The 20,519-nt window shown below is 43.8% G+C and overlaps 2 protein-coding genes and 1 long non-coding RNA gene across 7 annotated transcripts in view; 2 read left to right on the top strand and 1 right to left on the bottom strand.

The window, feature by feature from the left end:
* Positions 1 to 6,545, top strand: part of atxn1a (ataxin 1a) — a 38,065-nt gene extending 31,520 nt beyond the window's left edge. For all 5 annotated transcript variants that reach the window (XM_019890275.1, XM_019890273.1, XM_019890274.1 and 2 more), the window contains 2 exons: positions 1 to 1,514; positions 3,257 to 6,545. The exon at positions 1 to 1,514 is cut by the window's left edge. In XM_019890275.1, coding sequence (XP_019745834.1) covers positions 1 to 1,514; positions 3,257 to 3,799 — 2,057 coding nt within the window. In that variant the 3' untranslated portion in view covers positions 3,800 to 6,545. The remainder of the gene's footprint in view (positions 1,515 to 3,256) is intronic.
* Positions 6,546 to 11,238: 4,693 nt separating this feature from the next.
* On the bottom strand, positions 11,239 to 18,610 carry LOC109528069 (GMP reductase 1). The gene is made up of 9 exons (XM_019890347.1): positions 18,312 to 18,610; positions 16,065 to 16,184; positions 13,991 to 14,074; positions 13,122 to 13,295; positions 12,712 to 12,793; positions 12,459 to 12,565; positions 12,224 to 12,266; positions 11,787 to 11,946; positions 11,239 to 11,653 (listed from the first exon to the last, which is right to left on the bottom strand). Exons 1-9 carry the CDS (start codon positions 18,396 to 18,398, stop codon positions 11,473 to 11,475), a joined length of 1,038 nt encoding a protein of 345 aa, XP_019745906.1. The 5' UTR covers positions 18,399 to 18,610; the 3' UTR covers positions 11,239 to 11,472.
* LOC109528070 (uncharacterized) lies at positions 14,081 to 16,136 on the top strand. The gene is made up of 3 exons (XR_002170638.1): positions 14,081 to 14,472; positions 15,497 to 15,643; positions 16,047 to 16,136. It is a non-coding gene; the product is annotated as an uncharacterized LOC109528070 (long non-coding RNA).
* Positions 18,611 to 20,519: the final 1,909 nt, after the last annotated feature.

Below are 20,519 nucleotides of genomic sequence, written 5' to 3'. Positions count from 1 at the left end.
CATCGGAAAGCCATTGCCCTATCGCTCCGCCCCCCACCGTCGAGCCCCAGCCCCCGGGGAACCTCGCCTGGTTCGTGGCCGGCGGGAGTGGCAGCGCCACGAGCGTCCCTCGTAGCGCCGCCCAGTCGGACGCCGCTCTGTATAAATCCTCCGCGTCCGACTCCATGAGACTCGTCTCGTCCCTTCCCGCCGTCTACACCTCGCCTCAGACTCACGTGGGAGGGACGCTCCACTACGCCCAACTGCCCCCCAACGTTCAGTTCATCACTTCGCCCTACAGCGCCCCATACGCCGGTTACATCGCCCCTCAGCTTCTTCCGCCTCCCCCTCCGCCTCCCTCCCTCTCCTCTTCCACCTCTCAGAGATTGTCGTCGCTCCCCGAGAAGCACGCCACCAAATACGATCAACCTCGAGCATCCATCCGGTACGCCTCCGCCATGCCCCCACCTCACACCTCCTCCCTGCAGCCCCATCACACCCAGGGCGCGCACTACACGGATGTCAGTAGTGCCAGAAAAGAGGATGGCGGCGCAGGCTCCAAAGAGCTTCACAACGGTGGACTGGAGCCGAGTCGGAAGTTCGGGGTCACGCCGGAGAAAGCGGTCAAATTGCGCGACGCCTACGAGGCCTGCCAGCTGGTTCTCCCGTCAGACTACGCTCACGACCCCTTGGCTCTGAGAACCTCCGTCATGCTCATGCCCAACAGCCACGGGGACCCCCAGGTGGCACCATCCCGGGGCAGCCCTCGGAAGACGCACCTGGAAAAAGGCAGCATCCTCCTGGGAAAACCGGTCAACCGCACCCCTTTGTCGTCCAACCACTCTTTTACATTTCCGTCGCCCTTAGGTGTAGACAATCTGAAAGCTTCTTTCAGCACCCTGTCGCCACAGACCGTTATACAGACCACTCACAACTCTACGGTGGAACCTCTTTCCGTGGGGGTGCATCCCAGCAATATCTACCCTCAGACTCCGGTGATTGGTTACATAGCGGAAGCCAGCGGCAGCCAACATGCGCCAATCAGCTACCATACCAGCCTACAGCAACATGTGCTCATTGCAGGAGCCCAGCCGGTCATCATCCCGGTCAGCGGCAGTGGCGCGTCGACCTTGGAGCCACCCGCATCCCAGGTGGTGACGTCCTCTCCCCAGGCCTACGGTGGAGAAACTCCAGACAATCCCGGTAGCTCATGCCACCAGGTCACCTCAGGCACGGTGGTTCAGGCCCAGCTCCACCTGCCCGTGGTTCCGTCGATGGCGCCCGCTCCCCTGTCAGGCGGTGCGGCGGCGGCTCCACCGTCTCTGCCGGCGTATTTCTTCAAAGGATCCATTATCCAGCTGGCGGACGGTGAGCTGAAGCGTGTGGAGGAGCTGAAGATGGAGGACTTCATCCAGAGCGCCGAGATCAGCAGCGAGCTGAAGATCGACTCGTCCACGGTGGAGCGCATCGACAGGAGCTGCTCCTCGCCTAACTTTGCCATCGTTCAGTTTTCCGTGGGCGAGCACCGTTCACAGGTAAGGCACTTTTTAAAAATAAAGTGGTACCTCTACTTACAAAATTAATTGGTACGGGAAGAAATGTCTTAACTCGAAAATTTTGGAAGTCGAGACGCGTTTTCCATGTAAATGCCCTAATCCGTTCCAAGCCCCCCCAACCCCTCTCCCAAATTCAGACATATATGTTTCCTCAAGCAAAAAAATGCATCAAAATATGTAACAAATACATGTTACAATTAGATTATTGCACAATAAAGGAACAAGTGTTGTGCATAATGGAAAAAACAAAGAATAAAGACTAATAATGATGCTCATTTAACTTTTAACTGCGTCCTCGTCGTTTTTTGCCCTCTTTAGTTCATGTTCTCTCTCAGAAGTGTTGTTTTTTTTCCCCGGCGTTTTGTAAAAAACTGATCCAAGGACATTTGATTTGTCGGCTTTTAACAATCCTTCGAAAATGTCCAAGGCAAACATCAGCATAGTGAGCGATCGTCCGACTGGTGAACACTTTTTCTGGGTGATTCATATTTACGTAAAACTACAGGAACATCTCATGGCCCGAGGGGCGAATGACAAGGACGCTGCATAAACACATTCTATCTACACCAGGGGTGTCAAATTCATTTCACATTGTGGGCCACATACGGCCTCGGTAGATGTCAAGTGGACCGGACCATTAAAACCATACCTTACGCTGCTATAAATAACCAAAATAATATGTCTTTCCTTTGTTTTGGTCGAAAGAAGCACAAGAACATTAACTCATTCACTCCCAAAGACGTATTGAGATGTCTTTTCAGACGCCACACATTTAATCCCAGCTCCTCATTTTATATTAACTGTACTTGAAAAGGGTCCGCCCTTTCAGTTGAAATTGAATGAACATATCTTTTACAAAACATTGCATGAATCACCTTAGATTTCCTTCGACAAATGTGCAAATGACTTTGATCATTCGCCAATATGCATTGCAACTGATCCCACAAAATACAGTCATGCACTTTAATATTAAACGAGATTTATAAAGAAAGGATTTTTTAAACCATTTACACATGTGCATATCAAATCTACATTTAATCCCTGCCTACACCTTACAAACTAAGGAGAGCGCTATTAAATGTGTAAAAAATAAAGTATTCACATGTCCTTGATAGCGTCTGCTGTTTTGGGTCTGTCTCAGTGACAGACTGAGGCTGCGTTGCTGTTGTCTTCTTCTCTGATCAAAACAATGTTGTCTTCTACTCTGATCAAAATAATGTGCCCCCCAGTGGATATTCAATGAATTGCACATTAAAAATATTCATTCTGTGTCATTTATGCATTTTTTCACTTTTAAATTATTCTGCGGGCCTGATTGAACCTCCTTGGGGGCCGGTTCCGGCCCGCGGGTCGTATGTTTGACACCCCTGATCTACACACACTGACACACACAGTAGAGGTCCCTCTTAGCCAATGGGATGACAGGATGATGCTCGGTAGTAGCCAATGGCAGAGCAGCTATAAATATGTTGCGTTCGGGAAACTTGGAGCTGCAAGTAGCAGTCCGTACTGTATTTTTACTTTCCTATCTTGAAATTTCTTTCGTAACAAGAGGTAATATTTTCCTGTTGAGGCATTTCGTAACTTGAAAATTTCGTTTCAAGAGATGTTCGTAAGTAGAGGTACCACTGTATCTGAAATAAACCTTTGGAGACCAAATAGCTTGAGCAAATGGTGAGAGTGAAAAAGAAATGTGATTGGATCTTTTGCCGCACTTGCAGGTGAGTGTAGAGGTCTTGGTGGAGTATCCCTTCTTCGTTTTCGGCCAGGGATGGTCGTCATGCTGCCCGGACCGGACCGCCCGACTCCTGGAGCTGCCTTGCACCAAGCTCTCAGTGGGCGATGTTTGTATTTCGCTCACCCTCAAGAATCTGAGGAACGGATCCCTGACCAAGACTCACCTGCCGGAGCCGGTCCCCGCTTCCTTAGCCCTAGCCCCCAGCCACGGGTACCTCCTCGACGCCTCCAAGACAGTCTCCGGCGTCCCCCAGAGCAGTGCTGGACGAGGCTCCAGGCATGGGGAGCAAGAGAACGGCGTAGTGGCTGTGGAAAACGGGGATCTCGGCTTCAGCGAAAGGGCGTCTTTTTTGAAGGAAGACCCCAGGAAGCCAACCAGCAGCAACAGCAGGAAGCGCAGATGGTCAGCCCCCGAGTGTCGGAAAGTGGAAAAACCAGAGGAACTGCCCTTGACCTTGGTCAAACCGACTTTTATCCCCCACGAGGTGAAAGTCACCATCGAGGGAAGATCGAATATTGGCAAGTGAAGACTCCAAGAAAATTTGAGATTTCTTGCAAAACCATGGATGCGCACTTTCTTTGGTTTTCTTTTTATCATGAATACCGTACGGTCGAGACGGCGATGCTCAACATGTTATCGCATTATTATTAGTCGTGTAGTCCAACACAAACAATCTTTGCAGTTTTTTGGACGGCGTTCATAGGATCTGGTCAAAGTGCAGTAGCTGGTGTGGCGCAAGCTAGCTCATCGCGCGTTAGCATGAGTTGGTAACCTTGTTGAGAGGGGGCGCGGGGGGGGGGGGGCGACAATGCTTTTTTTTTCGCCTCGTTAGCTTAGCGTTTTAGCCTCGCGGCTGAGTTTTGATCCTCCTTGTGTCTCACCAGTTTTCAATGATTGTTCAACAAACCTCAATCAGGGGTTTTAAAAAGTGGGCGGCGGAACTGTGACAGGTCAACGTTGGTTTTATAAAATAGATATCAAACTTTGTACAAGTGCAAACACACTGGGGGCGGCGAAAGTTCGTGTTTGGTGATAAAATTTTACTTTATATTTTTGTAACAAAATTGAAAGAGAGGCTGTCTGAGAGCATTTTGGTTTTGTTTTATTTTTTTAACGCAGTACTGTACTGTATGTTTGTCAGAGGGTAGGGGGGAGTAACAAGTAGCAGCAGCAGCAGCACTTTGGCGAGCGAAGCAGGGGGCCGTTTTTTGGGGGGGAGGGGGCGGGCGGTCCCGTCGATGTGCCTCAAAGGAAATCGAAACGCAAGTGGCGAGGAATTAATGAATTTTTGTGACGAAAAGCTCGTGGTGGGGCGAGTTTTGAAGGCTGTCTTTGTATTTGTGTGCAAAATATCTGTCAACACACACACACACACACACACACACACACACACACACACCCACACAGACACACACACGTCAACACAAAACAGTCCAAGCCATCCCTGTAATTTGATGTATTTGTAGTGCGGGTGTATGGAAAAGTTTCTTCTGTTTTTGGTGCGTTTTGTCCCCCGGCGGACTGCAATTTGAACGTCTTGCACACTCGTAGTTGAACAGTACAGTTGCACAGTGCTATGTGGTGTGTTTGTGTAAGACTTTATGTATACCGTGTATAGACAAATAATACACTCATTTCATAAATAGAAAATATGTAAGTCAAGCGAGAGAACGAGAGCGAGTGACAATGTCCAGCGTTTCCACTTTGGAATCTTTGAAAGAGAATCTTGCTGTTTGCACATCAGGAGGAAAGAAGGAGTTTGCAGTATGCAGAAGATGTTTTTTGTTTTTTTTTTTGTGGGTGGACCCTGTTTTCTTCGATCAGACAGAAACACTGGAGCATCCCTAAATCTCTTAATCATTCATGTCTATTTTATGCAGTGGTGCCTTGATATACAAGTTTTCCCGTGTTAGAAGCTGTTAGGTGGCTACATGTGTCTTTAGGGCCAACATAGAAGCCCTCTGGGGGTGCTACATGCCTCGCCCCTTTATTTAAGATAATATAAGAAATCGTTTATTAGTCTCGCAATGGAGAAATTCCCAATTCACAGCAGCAAAGTTATGAAAGGAAGAAGTACAAGAACAAAATACAGGATTTGACTCCCCTTTTTGCGTGCTGTGCGCTAAACAAGCTAGCAGCCACCTAGCTGTTAATCCTGGGGAACCTATTTGGCACCTTGAAGTCAGCCTGGTTAGCAATGTCAGGAAAGCTGTCTTGGGTGGAATTTAAGGGCAAACATAATGATTGTGTTACCCCATTTTTGGCTCTTCTTACTAGCCTTGTTCACTAAACAAGCTACTGGTCACCTTGGATGTAACCTGCGCACGCATGGAGTTATTTTGGGCGCAACCCAAAGTGTGTGGATCGAGGGAGGGACCCGCCTTGCTCCAAAAGGGAAGGAAGGTATCCAGGCGAAACCCCCTGGGAAAACCTTTGGAGGAATTCCTGAGATAGACATTAGCCAACCTTGCTAGCTACCCAGAGGGCAACTTTTGGGCAACCAAGTGACTACTTGGGGGAAACTTAGTTGGTTTTCTAGGGGTCAACCAGGCTTTGGGAACAACCTGGAAGTAAGCTAGGGGTTAACTTGAGAGAGAGTTTGGGGGAAACCTAACAGGCACTGGCAGGTTGTGCTCATTAGCACCTTGCCTTGCTTCACTTTTAGCGTTTGGTTTTGGGCTTGTCGGGTAAACAAGCTAGCAGTGGTGATAGCAAGTGCATGGGTGGATACTGAGTGGAGGTTGATGAGGAAGATGATAACGTGCTTGGTGGATGCGGAGTGCATATGTATGAGATTCTGAAGATGCTTTATTTTGTCATGCTAAAAAAAAAAACAAAAAAAAAAAAAACAGGGTTCCACATTATTTTCCACCGAAACCTCACAATCACAAGCGGAAGTCATTTGGGATGTGTATTGTGTCTTGAGAGCGTACGACGTATTTTTGTGAACCTCTCCACTGGAACACCGAACCCAACCAATCAGCCTCTTGAAACCTCGAAAACTTTTTACTCTTCTTCAGGTTTAAAATACACACAATGTAACTAACGGAGCCAAAGCCAAGTCATTCTTGCATTGCTGTGGTTACCTAAGAAAGCAATACCATGCACTTTGCATGTGTACGAGTGTGTTACGTACACACACACACACGCACACTCACACACACACACACACACACACACAGACACACACACACAATCATTCCGGTAGTGTAGTTGGCAATAAACATTTCTTTAGAGATCCTCCAGCAACCAAAACCCTCATTGGAAAAAAATATATATTTTTGAGGAGCGCCTGAACGCATCGTCGTATTCTGGCCTCGTTTGTATGCAGTAGGTCAACACAACCCTCAAAATCCTCCTGCCAGAGTCTGATACCTGGCAAGACGCCACCCCCTGCCCTCCCTGCAGGGGGCGCAACAGTTTAATCCTCAATAACCGTCAGCTACCTTTGCTGCAGTGGCGTAGCGGGGCATGCAAATGGGGCCGTGACCATGGGAACAGACTTTTCAGGAGTGGGAGGCAACCTTGGGGGCAACTTGGGAGCGACCTAGAGTGGGATTTGCATGCAACCGAGGAACTGCTTTACTGTTGATTTTGGTGTTCACCAGGAAGTGACTTGGGGAGCAGCCGAGGGTCCACCTGGGGACATCGAGTAATCATCCAGGGGGTACCTGGGGAAAACCACCTTGGCCAAACCAACAGGGCAACTAGGAAATACTTGGGGTGGGGGGTGATTTAGGGACTGACCCGGGTAGGTGGCACCAGGGTCAAATTAGAGGGGAACCTGGGAGTGACCTAGAGGGAGCAATTTAAGAATTTTTCCTAGCGGTCACCTGCTGGTGTTCGGGTAGTGTCGTAGGTTTGACCTCAGGGCAACCTTGAGATAACCTCGATGGTAAACTGTGGCTAATTCAGGAACTTATTTGACATGACATCAGGGGCAACCAGTATGTGCAAAACCGAACCTAGGATCTACGTGAGGTTGAATGAGGGATCAGTGTGGATGTTGGGGCCACCAAGGAACTACCTGAGTGGCAGCCAGTGGAAAAACTAGGGGCCAAACTATAAGAATGGACTGAAAGTGACTTGTGAGCAACCGCCGAACACAATGGGGGCAACTTATTGAGCAGTTGTGGCAAAAACTGGGTGAAAAATGGGCAACTGGGGCCCACCACATAGTGACCTCTGGACAATCAGGAGCTTCGTCAGGGGCAACTTAAGACGGCTACTTGTGGGTAACCTCAGGTGACAACCAGAGGGCACCTGGGGCTAAAGTAGGGGCCAACCCAGGAGCCCCTTGAGAGGGCAAATTAGGGATCAGCTTTGAAGGGGACGAATAGCAATCTGTGGTCAAGCTAGGGCACCATTGCAACTACTTGGAGGCGATTTAGGGTTTGCTGTAAGGAAACAACCGGGAGGTCGCTTGAAAAGTGTTGGCGGGGCGGTCCTTGGGAGACGACCTGGACAACCCTCGCTACGCCACCGCTTTACCCGGCTCCCACCTAATTTCATTTATTGTAATTCCCAAAGGCAGGCGAGTGAGCGAGAGGGAACCAGGGTTTTTCATGCCCCCGCCCCATATAAATATTCCATCATGTGCAATAGAAGACGAACTAAAGTTCCCCTTTCCACGCCGCGTGTCTGTCAAATTGACATTGCGTTGTGCCAACCCCCCTCCCCAACGGCCTTCGTGTGTATGTGTGCGTGAATGGATAAATCTTACTCAATGTTCAGAAAGACAAACCTCATTGCCACAGTGGGGACCACATTTTTTAATGAAATCCATATATATATAAGTCATAACAACAACAGATGATGCACATGTGAGTGGAGGTTTTTAAAGAATTAATGTTTCAGCACTTTGGAATCCGAGCTTGGGCGGTGGCCGCCATCTTTGACCTCTAACCTCTCCAACGAATGACAAAATCACTGACTGTTGATTGGAGGAAAAGAGAAAAAGCCTTGCTTTTTTTCTTTTGTTCTCTCTAACATAAAACTCAAAAGAAATAAATGGTTTTCGGGGTTTTTGTTGTTTTGCACATTGGCTAACGTATTAACCGCCATCTTGGAATGCAACCTACACACAAATGGACAAAAGTCGGTGACTTTTGATTGCTAACGCGTGGGGGTTAGTGTTTGTGTGTGTCAAGAGAAAAAAAAGCAAGACATTTTAAACCACAACAAAAAAAAATATCTCCCCCAAAATTATTTTGCACATTGCCACGTTGTCCAGTGTAGCAACCACCATTTTGGACCGCTGCCTTTTCTCACATGAATGACAAAAGTGGGCGACGGTGGAAGAGAGACAACAAAAAAGGCAAAAAATTGTAACCACCCCCCCAAAACCTCCCCAAAAAAACCTAAAAAAAAAAGAAACATTTCCCACCCTCCTATTTTATTTTGCACATCTTGGACCACTACCTTGTCTTGCACAAATGATACGAAATAAGTGACTGCTGAATTGGGGTCTGGGGGAAGAGAGACGACAAAGGCACAAAATTCAAACAACAAAATTTATTTTGCACACGTTGCATCTAGGACTGCTACTTCCTCGCACACGAATGATAAAAGTGGGTGACTGTTGTGTTGGAGGTCGGTGAAAGAGGGAGAAAAAAAGGCAGAAAATGTAGATTACAAAAGAATAAATGTTCTTTTTCTTCTCTTTTCTTTGTTTCCCTCCGCATTGTCTTGTGTGGCATCCGCCATCTTGTACCGCGAACTTTCCAACCACAACATTTTTCGCAATTTTTTTTTTTTGTTGTTGCTCAAGATCCGACGGCGTGTTGTTCGGGGTCCGGTGGACCAAGGTGCCATGCAGGCGGCCTTCTGCCACGCCGTCGTCATTGTCACCCTAACGTTGTTTTAGGCTTTTTTTTTTTTTTTTTTTTTTGTGAGTTTGTCACGTCATTCGCTAAGAAATGACCAGAATGTCAACATTATTATTATTATTATTTTATTTTTTTACGACAAGCGTCCTCAACACGGAGGATCACTTTTCGCTCTTTTTTTTTTCTTGCACAACTTGATGATTTCGAAAAATAAATAAATGTTTGCGCTTTTTTTGGATGACAATTTAAAAGAAGAAAAAAAACCAGTTTGTCGGCACTTTATTGTGTTTTAAAATTTAATCAGGATTTGTATTTTTTATTTTATTTTAATTGTTTGTCCGTAGCGCTGGATAACCAACTCAGGCAGAAAAGAGATTTAAAAAAACAAAAAACAAAAAAAAAACAAAACGAGTAGACCCACTTTGATTGTTTGAATCAATTTCCAAGGTGGTCTGTTTGGCTTGTATACGACATGTAAATTTATGAGAAATAATTTCACATGATTAACATTGATGATGATGATGACGATGATGTTCAGGATTGCCCCCCTCTTCACCGTCTTTGCACGCCAAGGAACTGGACTTGACGGTGGCTCGCAAAGGACAATGAGGCCTGCGGGGGGCGCACTGGTTTCCCAGTTTGTATTTGACTGTACCCACCATCATCTCTTCACCCTCACCCTCCTCCTCCTCTTCTTCTTGTTGGCTAGCCATGCAAAAAGCTGGCAGCTAGCTGTACGTATTTGGCGTATGTGTACAAATGCACTTCTTCAGAAAAAAACAAAACAAAACAAAACAAAAAAAAAACGAAATGAAATCTTGACATATCGGGAATAAACGGGCACTTTGTGTTTTCGGGGGTGTGTTTTGGCCCACCTCTCTGTCACACGCACCACACTTAATGTATCTTCATCACTCGCATGAAAAATGAATTGAAATGGACCACGACAAGCATGTCGTCGCAGTTTGATCCCCGAAACTGAGATGAATTGTGTAGTAGTTTGTGCTCAAACATTTGTCTTGTAGCTTACTCAAAGCAATTCTTTTTTTTTTTGTGAAATTTGTGAAAAACCATACATAGCATTCATTTTTTCCCCCGGCACCGCTAATGTTTGTGGTTTTTTTTTTTTTTTTTAATTTAAACATTTTTGAGAGTACTTTGTTCGCATTTCAAAGGGGGGAAGAGTCTTTTTTTCAGAGGGAATACATTACTAATTTCAATAACTGATTGTTTTTTTTCTGTCGGGTTTTTTAGTCCCCCTAGGAAATGTCATTCGTGTTTTCCTCCCCAGACATTTTTTCTACAGAAAAAAAACCACAATCTTTTGCTTTTTTTCACAAAAAATATACCAATTCTCGAAAAATATAAACCTATTTTCTTTTTTTAAAAAGTCAATTTTTTTTCTTTCGTTAAAAAAAAAATCGTTAAAAATACGCCTTTTCTTGAGATTATGAATTTTTTTTCTTGTAAAATGTGAAACATTTTTGTTTCTCAAAAACACTACTTTCTTGTCAAAAAAAAAATATATATATATATATATGTATATACACACACACTTACACACACACTAAATATACGACATTTCTAAAAAAAAAAAGAAAAAATACATTTCTCCCCAAAATACCAATTCCCTCATAAATATTGACCTCCCATTCGGAAGATATTTTCCTTGTAAAATGAGTTTTTTTTCAGAATGTACAACTTTTGAATTGAAAATATTTGCCTTTTCTTAGTACACTACAAACCTTTTCACTGGTGACATTTTGTTTTTGGAAAATATCCCAACTTTTTCTCAAATTGTATCGAACTTCTTTCATTGAAAATAACTGTCAGAAAAAAATGGAAAATAATAGTTTTTAACCCTCAAAAATATCCAACTTTTTTTTGATAATAATCTAAAATATGCCTTTTTATGAAAGAGTGAGCCGTAACCCCCTGCCCCCCCAAAAAAAAAACCCTGGCAAAGTAAAAAAAATAAAACAACAATGACGAGCACAAGTGAGGTCGGAAGCAGACGTCTCCACGTGCACTTTTATTGCATTGAAACAAAAAGTGACATTGTGAGATTTTTGCAGATTTCTTGACCTCCATCAATAGAGCAGCGAAAAACGAGACTTTGGTGTCTTAGTCGTCTTTCCGTGCCATGTGCAGTGGTGACTCGACTTGGGAGAAGCGACTATCATGAATGCAGCTTACTGAGCTGTTCTGAACGTCGTCTTTGTGTATTTCCATTCACTGCCGTGTTTTCATGGACGTCAAGGCACCGCTGTAAGTATGTTTCCGAGCTCCTTGTCCAATATCGGTAGGGCGTCAAGGTGGTTGACAGCAAAGAATCCTGAGATGTCCTGAAGCGGCCGGGCCACAGGGGACGCTAGGCGAACATTTGGCTGGACTGCTGTGTGACGCGGATGAAGGTGGTCCGGCGGCTCAGCTCCTTCAGCTTGGCGGCGCCCACGTATGTGCATGTGGAGCGCACGCCGCCCAGGACATCGCGCACCGTATCCTCCACGTTGCCCCGATAGGGAACCTCCACTGTGCGGCCCTCTGACGCCCTGACCCAAAATATGCAAGTCATTGCAAATTGTGTTTTTCTGCAGATCAATAATATTCTTGGTCTGGGTCCAAGCGCCACTGTAGTTGTTGTTTGACTGTGGGGCCCCTCGATTAATGGGAGTCAAGTGTTACCTGTACTCTGCCACGCCGCCCACGTATTTCTTCATGGCCGTGTCTGAGCTCATCCCGTAGAAGAGTTTGAACTTTTTGCCGTTCCTCTCAATCAAATCACCCGAGCACTGGTCGTGTCCCGCCAGCATGCCGCCCATCATCACAAAGTCGGCGCCCGCACCTGCGGGTCAAATGTTAGACCAGTTGCAATTCTACCAGGGCACTTTGGCATCAATTTCAGCGTTGGTTAAAATGTCTGCCGTCAAATATGTTGAAAATGTGTGGATTCATCTGCTTAATTCTTATGCCACCAATGCAATATTGATTATATCAGCCTAGTTTAGCCTAGTGGGGTGGTCAGGGGGGGTTCCCTCGAGTTTCCCTTGAATGACAAATATTAGTCCAGGTGTCTGATTGTTTTGCACAGTGAACTCACACTTGCTCCCTGATGGACTCACCAAAGGCTTTGGCCACATCTCCAGGGCAACTGCAGCCGCCATCCTGAACATGACCCCGAGAAAAGCCACAAAAGAAAAAAAAAAACCCAAAACACTTCAATCAATCCAGCCACTGCGTGACGGCTCCCTCTAGTGGACACTTCCGTGCATTGACAACAAGACCTGCTCATGCAACTTGTCCAACGTTACCATGATGATTGTTTTATTAGGATAGTTCAATTCTCATCATACGTACCGAGATTATGTGACCTTTGAGGCCGTGGGCTGAGTCGGCGCACTCGATGACGGCGCTCAGCTGAGGGTAACCGACGCCCGTCTTGATCCTTGTTGTGCACACAGACCCTAAAATGCACAGACGCACACAAACACACACGGGGTACTAGATACGTATATTTATAATACAATGCGATAATAAAATAGCTATTTTAGGTGAAATTGCGTCCTCTGAACCATGCCAAGCAAGATGTCAGATGGTGTGCTCTACCCACCTGGTCCGATGCCCACTTTGATGATGTCGGCCCCGGAGAGGATGAGCTCCTCCACCATCTCCCCCGTCACTACGTTACCGGCCTGAAAAAAGATGCATACGGGAAAGTCGGCAGACAAATTGCACCTATCTGAAAATGGACTTGAGTAGAGAAGCAAAGTACAGTATTTGTACTTCATTCATTCCTATCCCTAGAAAATCCACAACCCCCTTATCACTGCATAGCGATTTTTGTAAAGTGGACTTAAGACAATTCCTTTAAAAAGTCCGCTCTTTAAAAAAAAACTAGGGATTCATGTCAAGGTTAAAGTTATTCCCTATTCCCTAGTTACTGGATTTTCAGAGGACGTTACTTTGTAGGTCCACTACATAAAAGTCCCTGTGGATGAGTGTGTGTGTGTGCGTGTATACCATGATGGTGTGTGTGGGGAACTTCACTCGCACGGCCTTGACAAAGTCGACAAAGTGCTCCGAGTAGCCGTTGGCGACGTCCAGGCAGATGTACTTGAGGGCAGGGACTGCCTGGGCGATGGCGCACAGCCTGTCCAGGTCGCCGCTACCGCTGCCTGAGCTAGCCGCCACATGCTAGCGACGCCAAATGACAAACAACACATTCACTTAGCCTTAAAGTTAAGAGTTCAAAGCTATGTTTTTGCAATATTTTTAGAATAAGTCACACTTAGAATAAAATATGGACTTCTATTGAACAAAAGTTGTATATTTTCGAAATAAAACACTTTTTAAAAAAAAAAACTATTTTTTAAAATGAAAACATGTTTTTGTAAAAGCCAAAAGCCAACGTGATAAGATATATTAGCGATATTTTTCTTTTTTCTTCAAACATATTTTTTGTTTTCTTTGTCTACATTATGGAAACAAGTTGCATTTCTTTCAAATAAGTTGTTGGGGTGTTTGTTCATGGAGAAAAGAATATATATTTTCAGTGTGAAGAGAAGTGTTTTTTTAAAACATTTTACCTACGCCCCCCTCCCAAAAAGTAATCTTAAAACAAGTTGCATTTCTTTCAAATAAGTTGTTGGGGTTTTTGTTCATGGAGAAAAAAATATATATTTTTTAGTTTGAAGACAATTATTTTTTTTTTAAACATTTTACCCCCGCCCCCCTCCCAAAAAGTAATCTTACAATCATAAAGTTGTATTTTTTCAAGGAAGAAAAATCAAAGATGAGGACTTATTTTTTTTGTCATGTAAAAAAAGTCCAAATAGGAACCCAAGCGTGATCATTGATTCGAGTTTTTCCCCAAACGGATGCTGCTTTACCTCTAAGCACTCCGGGTGATTAGCAGCGAAGTTCCTCCACTCGTCCACCGTGTAGTGCTTGTGAATGGCCGTAAACAGCGTGTGCTGAAATTAGAGTTAGTCACAGGAAAATGTTTTAAAGTGCAGACAGATAAAATCATTAACTTTGCAGCAGTGAAAACATATTAAGCCACCCACGTTTAGTCATTCGTGTCATCAAAGTTAATTTGTGCAAATCAAGTTTAATTTAAGTCTGATGCCAACCTAAGTTTACATGTCAATCTTTTGGTTTCTTTCATTTTATTGGTTTATTGAGCTGTAATGTCCAATTAGGTCGTATCAGGTAGGCGTGGCTGTACCTGGAAGGTCCGAGAGAGACGATTGGTCACTTGTGGAAGTGACGGAGGCAGACCCGGAACAAATAATTCGCGTGGAAATATTCTTCAAAAAAGTACACAGAGAGGCTTCTGGTTCGTTTTGGAATCTTTGGAAGCCAATGGAGAGTGAGTATCTCGTGTATTTATTCTGTTACTGTGCTCAGACAGGATGTTTTGTACAAAATGTCAACATCCTCATCGCAATTAGCGACTTGACCTAGCATGCTAACGTTTATGCATAGCACTTTTGTTTGCCTGTATGCAGGCTATTAGATCTTAACAATTAATCGAATTTAAAAATCTCAAATCACAAAGTATTCAATTTGGGGGAGGAAAAAAATGCTTCATGTTAGTCGCTGGTCATCTTATTTTTAATTATTATAGGTCTGGTCTCTGTGTGTATGTCAGTCTGTACGTCGGTGGCGCGCCGTCAAGGCTTCCAAAGCCCTCTCTGCAGGCCCAAACACTATCAGAAGAACAGACCTAGATTCACAATTTAAATGAATTGGTTTTAATTTACTTCAAACAGTGTTTTGTCTTCATTTCATAGCATCTCTCTTGGCCGCGCGACTTCCGGCTGTTTGTGGGCATATTTATTTTTTGGCCAATCAGATTTCATCTTGGACGTGTTGTCATACCTACGCATGAACGCGCGCACACACACACACACACACACACACACACACACACACACACACTGGTAGTTATGAGTGGAACAGTTAGCATACACAGACTGGCATCTTCAATAGCATATGTGGTGAGTATGATGTGATTTATTTATTTCATATTTTTCTCTTGACAAAAATTGCTTGTCAACTACTATATAGTAGTGTGGAGTTTTGCAGTGGTTGAGGTAATGGATTGGAAGATAAAGATAAATGTATTTTTTGTTTGAGTAATCATGCCGCTATTGTTTAATGCCACACATTGACCTGTTTTGTCTGTGGATTTAAATTGGATATGTATGCGGCACGTGTACAATCACACCTAGGGACAATTTAGAGTGTTCAAGACCCAAACCATTTTGGACAATTAACACGTCTAATTATGTTTATTGTAATGGAGATGAATTTATTCCTTGTGTTTGTTAGAAAAATAAATGGGTATTGAACCTTGGGAAAAGCTAAAGTGAAACTTTTTCCTTGCACAGCAGTGGCCCAAAGTCGCTCTGGTGAGAGGCTGCCGCAGACGCACCGTCATCTCCATGGTCTGCTTTGTCCTTCAGCTTGGCTGTCTGGTTGCCTCAGCCGCCAACAAGCTCACCGACGTGGTCGCCACAGTCAACCCGTTGAACTGAGTGAGTACCAGTCTAGCACCCGTTGAAAGCACTTTTTAGTTTGGCTTGTGTTTGCAAGCAAGAGAAGTGGCCAATTAACCTTTTTGAGGTCTCAACAAAACAAAACTCGACTGAAATCCAAGGGAGGTACTCAAATTGAATGTGTTTTTAATTTGTTGTGTGAAAGGTCGCCGATTATTCTTTTATTTGATCTCCTGTTTACTAAATTGATATACTCGCAAAATGGTACAAGTATGGAAAATATTCAAAACAGTTTGGAGACAAGTCTTTTGTAATATAGAATAAGGAGAGAGGGGTCAGTATTGTTTCCCCTCACTGACCAACTCTATGAAATTAAACTACACAAAATCAGAGTTTTGTTAAAATTATATACACATATAATGATGATTTTTTTTTTTTAAAGCATAATAAACGTCTGTACTTTGCTGAGGACTTGGGCCATCTCGAAGGTTCCGGTGGTATCCATGTTGGCGGCAATGATGGGGATTCCCGAGTACGTCTGCTTTGAGTTGCGGAATGTGAAAGTCCTCTGCAGGTCCACCTAGGACAAATATTACAACACATTACGAGTAGTACCACAAGTTAGAAGTCTGAACACAAATTAGGACTCGGCCTCCATGCGTTCACTCCTGGAATTTATAGAACTCTTATCGTGTACATTATAATTTGGGAGCTACCTGAATGAGTGATGGAATTCAAGCTGATGTCTGGTGCATGTGCCACTAATGGGATGCAGTCTCCCTCTAGTGGCACGTGACAGATCACTGCCTGAAGGCCCTTCAATATATTTGCCCTTAACGACTAACAGTTTGTTTTTAAGAGAAATCATTTCAAAAAAATGTCACCACCATGAATGTGACCTCGAACCGGTTCAAGTTCGTTGAAAAAGTACAAAAAAACAAATTGGTTAATCTTTGCACAATCGTGCACACCTTCATCTCTGGGCGTGTGCCTGTGTTCCGGATGATACAAAATCACATTTCACCGGCTACCCCTGAAAGAGCCTTTGATGACGCACATATAAACTGTTTTGGTCGTAGGAATCGTAGTGGTACTTGACAAGAAGCTGGCATTCGACCTGGGGTGTATAGACTTTTGTGTTGATTGAATGTGACTTACTCACACCTGGGTTTAGGTTTGCCGCATTGGGCAGGTGTACGTGTTGTCGCGCTACCACATGAAGAATGTGCACACTCCTATTTTTCTATTTTTAAACGCCTTTTCCCAGAAGCCCCACTGGACTCGGGTTGCTGGGGACGTCACGCATTCGCCGGTCACCCAAATGCAAGCCGTCACGCTGTCGGATTATGGATTATGAAAAAAAACAAAAACTATTATCCCGATGGGGGAAAAAAAGCCAGCGTTTTACGACATTGAAGTTGTGTTTTGTGGAGGGGAAACAAGTTTTTTTTTTTATAAACAAGAACAGTCATATTTTTGTCGAAATGAAAAAACATTCATTTTACAGGGATACTCATGTTTTTTCTAAATATAAAATTGTAATTTTACAAATACAAATTACAAGTTTTTTTGATTTTTGAGCTGGTGTTTTTTTTCTCCCAAAGAATAGGTTGATTATCTTCGTTTAGAAAAAGATCCTAATCATTCAAGAAGTCATTTGTATTTTTTCTTAGTTTTAAAAAAAAGTTTTTAAAAATAAAACCCATAATATTATAAGAATAAAGCATTTTACAAGGAAAACATGCTATTTATTACCCAGATTTTTGAAGTTCTATTTTAATATCAAGCCAGTCATTCTTTTAATTTTTTTTCCTGAAACAAGTTATTGTTTCACCTCAGTGGCAAAATAAAACCTCATTTTCACAATTGTTATTTTTTAGACAGTCATATCTTTGTTTTTTATGGCAGAGTTTCGTGCCATTTTTTTCACAAACCTTGTGTTAGATTGAAGTTGTAATGAATGCTACATTATTTTCAAGTTAGATGAAATGTTACAAAAAAAGAGACCTTTTTTTCCAGTGAAAGGGACTTTGGTTATGCTTAGTTGCAATTTACAAGAGTAAAAAAAAATGTTCCTCTTCCCCCAGATAATTCGTATGTAATTTTATCCCCTAGAAGTGTCCATCCTCATGTTGTACAGGACTGTAGTGTACCAACGACTCTTGTGACCTGGTCTGGTGAGTGATGTGGGAGTCGGCTAATGATAACGTGGCGTCGGCTGTTGTTGGCTCAGAATAGCGGCGAGCTGTTAGCTATTTTGCAGCTGGTGTATGAATGGGCTTGTTAGCATTTAAAATGTTGATATACCGAGAGATCGCCAAGAGTGGCGATATAACGAGGGTCGACTGTGTATAAGGAACGTTTTTTTTTTGTTTGGGGGGGGTGGGACGGTTCCATGTCTTTTGGTTTAGTTCACTATTTGGCTAGCTTCAAATGACTTGTTGGAGCGAATTAGGAAAGCTTCACTAAATAAGAATGTAATCAAAGCTAATTCCTGACAAGGGGAGCATTTGCACGCTGAAGTGCTTTTCACCTTTGGAGAAGGTCACACAGCTCCAACTGCAGCCATTAGCTCTGATTACACAACAACAACAACACCACCACCACACCACTCAAACATAAAGATGTACACGACATTCTGCATAATAAAAGCAGATTTGGCTTTTGGGGTGTGCCTACTTCCTGCCTGCAACGGCGACAATGTTACCTCGGAGCGACTCTTCAGGCTGCTCCTTTTGGGCCGGAATAGGACATCCTTGAAGTCCAGTTTGAGGTCTGCGTCCACACGAGGCATCCTAGATGATGACGATGTAATTCCTTTGAAGAAGGCAACTACTGCACCTACGGCGGTGGTGGAGGGGGTCTCGTGTCCGAAGCCCAAACCACCAAATCCGAGCCTCCGAGCTGCCAGTGTATTTATAGCAAAAAGGGGTCCAGCCCTACCCCGGCCCCCATGACTTTTTTTGGGCCTTCACGTCCTATTCATCTTCCTCCTCCTCCTCTTTCATCTCCCGTTCCTCCAGTGACACACACACACACACACACACACACACACACACACACTGCAGTGGCGTGTGCTGCAGTGCTAAAGAGCACACCCGCTGTCCACTAAGAGCATTGCGAGCAAACCACAAGAGGGCCACATTGGCTTTCGGATCGGTTGGAAAATGGTTGCTGTGCGGCATCAGTGAGTTAGATTGACACCAAATCCGGCACAGGTTGTTCACTGCGACCGAACGATGGAAATATAATTTGAACCCTAGCTGTGAAACGTGCCGTTTAAAGGATGGGGGGGGGGGTGCAAAATAGTCGCCTCAGGCACCAGTTAGTCCCGTTCACACGAAATTTGATATGGCTGTTTATTGGGACAGGACGTATCAAAATCCACTTCGAATCAACACGGTCAAATGCACAAGGAGTCGAGCGATTTTGGGTTGAAGGTGAATTCGGGGAATTTCCAGTGGTCGTACTGGATGCAAATCCTCCTCAATTGTCATCAATACTTTTTTTAAAATTAAGACCTCACCTGAAAGAAATCGCCGCTTTCGAAAACTGTAAAACTTTAAGGGCAGATAGAAGTGTAACTTTCAAAGCGGCCAGAAGGTGGCAGCATACCTCCAGTAAACGGAAGCCTCCGCGCTTAAGCGTTGTCATGGCGACGCGAGGCTTTCCATGGAACTCACCCAAGCGCAGTGTTAGACACGTCAAATATTAACAGTAATACTCAAATTCTCGTTTGGTCTTAAATAGGTGAATAATTGAATATGTATTTCAATTATATAAACATTTTAAAACTCACGTTTAAATGTACTTTCATCTTCATTTTACACAAGAAATGAAAGATTCCAAATCAACTCTTCAGTTCAGGTGTGAGAGACGATTTGAAACCAAAGCGGCTTCAAACTTTTCTTTGCTTTTCCCAGGTGACGTTGGAAGTTGAAGAGAAGGCAACATGCTTCGCTTCTTCCCGTTTCATCTCACTTTGAAGTGACGTCGATTATAAACGCGTTACAAGTCTGCTTGTGGGTCAGGGCAATCTTCTTGGGTCAAGTGGATGAGTCGAACATGGTTATGTGAACGCAGTTGGCTTAATTATTACCAGAGAGCATTTTCTTTTGCTTGCAATTTTTATTTGAGAGAAGGCTAAAATGTGTATGTATCCAAATACGTATGTGTGTGCACATATATTTGTTTATATAAAATATTTCTTGCAATTTTTATTTGAGAGAAGGCTAAAATGTGTATCCTAGATCCTAGATTAAAGTTAAAATTATTAACCACTTATATGTAAGACAAATAGTCAATTTAAATGTTGAAAATATATATTTTTAAATTGTTTTATGTGTAACACTTTAAGAGCAAATACTGAATCAAATAATGTATTTGAAATGAATGCATAAAATAGGCAAATTAAAAGCAAAAGTTTTTCATTGTAGTCTTTTCCTTTGTTGGCATGCCTGCCTGCCTTGCCCTTTTCATGACTCGTACCCCAATCATGTGTATTTTTGATCACGTTAGAAAGAGGAAACGAGTCGAATCATTTCGTAGCACCACCAAAAGTACACGAAGCGCGTCTCGTAATCAGCACGAGCAATGCGAACTTCACCTTATCAGCGGGACTGCACGCACTCGCGCCGGATGGACCACGCGGCACTGCTCGCTGGACTTTGCCATGACATGACGTCGATTGAGAAAATGCATTTCCTAAAACATAACATCAATATGTCAAGTCTCACCCAGGGAGTCATGCATGGGGAAAAAAAACAAAAAAACGCTACGCTCACATCCTCTCTCCTTGTCAATATTTGATTCAGATAATAAACTCGACCAAGCTTTTGGGGAAATATCCTTGCATGATTAACAGTTAACTACTTTCAACCAGAAACGCACGGAATTGTGTGCCAGGAATTCCAAA

The sequence above is a fragment of the Hippocampus comes genome, unplaced genomic scaffold, assembly GCF_001891065.2.
Source record: "Hippocampus comes isolate QL1 unplaced genomic scaffold, H_comes_QL1_v1.1 scaffold71, whole genome shotgun sequence".
In the NCBI taxonomy this organism is placed as follows: Eukaryota; Metazoa; Chordata; class Actinopteri; order Syngnathiformes; family Syngnathidae; genus Hippocampus; species Hippocampus comes.
This window is presented reverse-complemented; position numbering and strand designations above follow the sequence as displayed.

What these genes read in the sequence shown, in the direction of transcription:
- LOC109528069 (XM_019890347.1), bottom strand. Translation starts at nt 18,398, where the DNA reads ATGCCTCGTGTGGACGCAGACCTCAAACTGGACTTCAAGGATGTCCTA. An exon ending in TCAAAGGTCACATAATCTCG is followed by an intron (nt 12,267 to 12,458) that starts GTACGTATGATG and finishes GGTCATGTTCAG; the next exon opens with GATGGCGGCTGCAGTTGCCC. An exon ending in GGCGGCGTGGCAGAGTACAG is followed by an intron (nt 11,654 to 11,786) that starts GTAACACTTGAC and finishes ATTTTGGGTCAG; the next exon opens with GGCGTCAGAGGGCCGCACAG.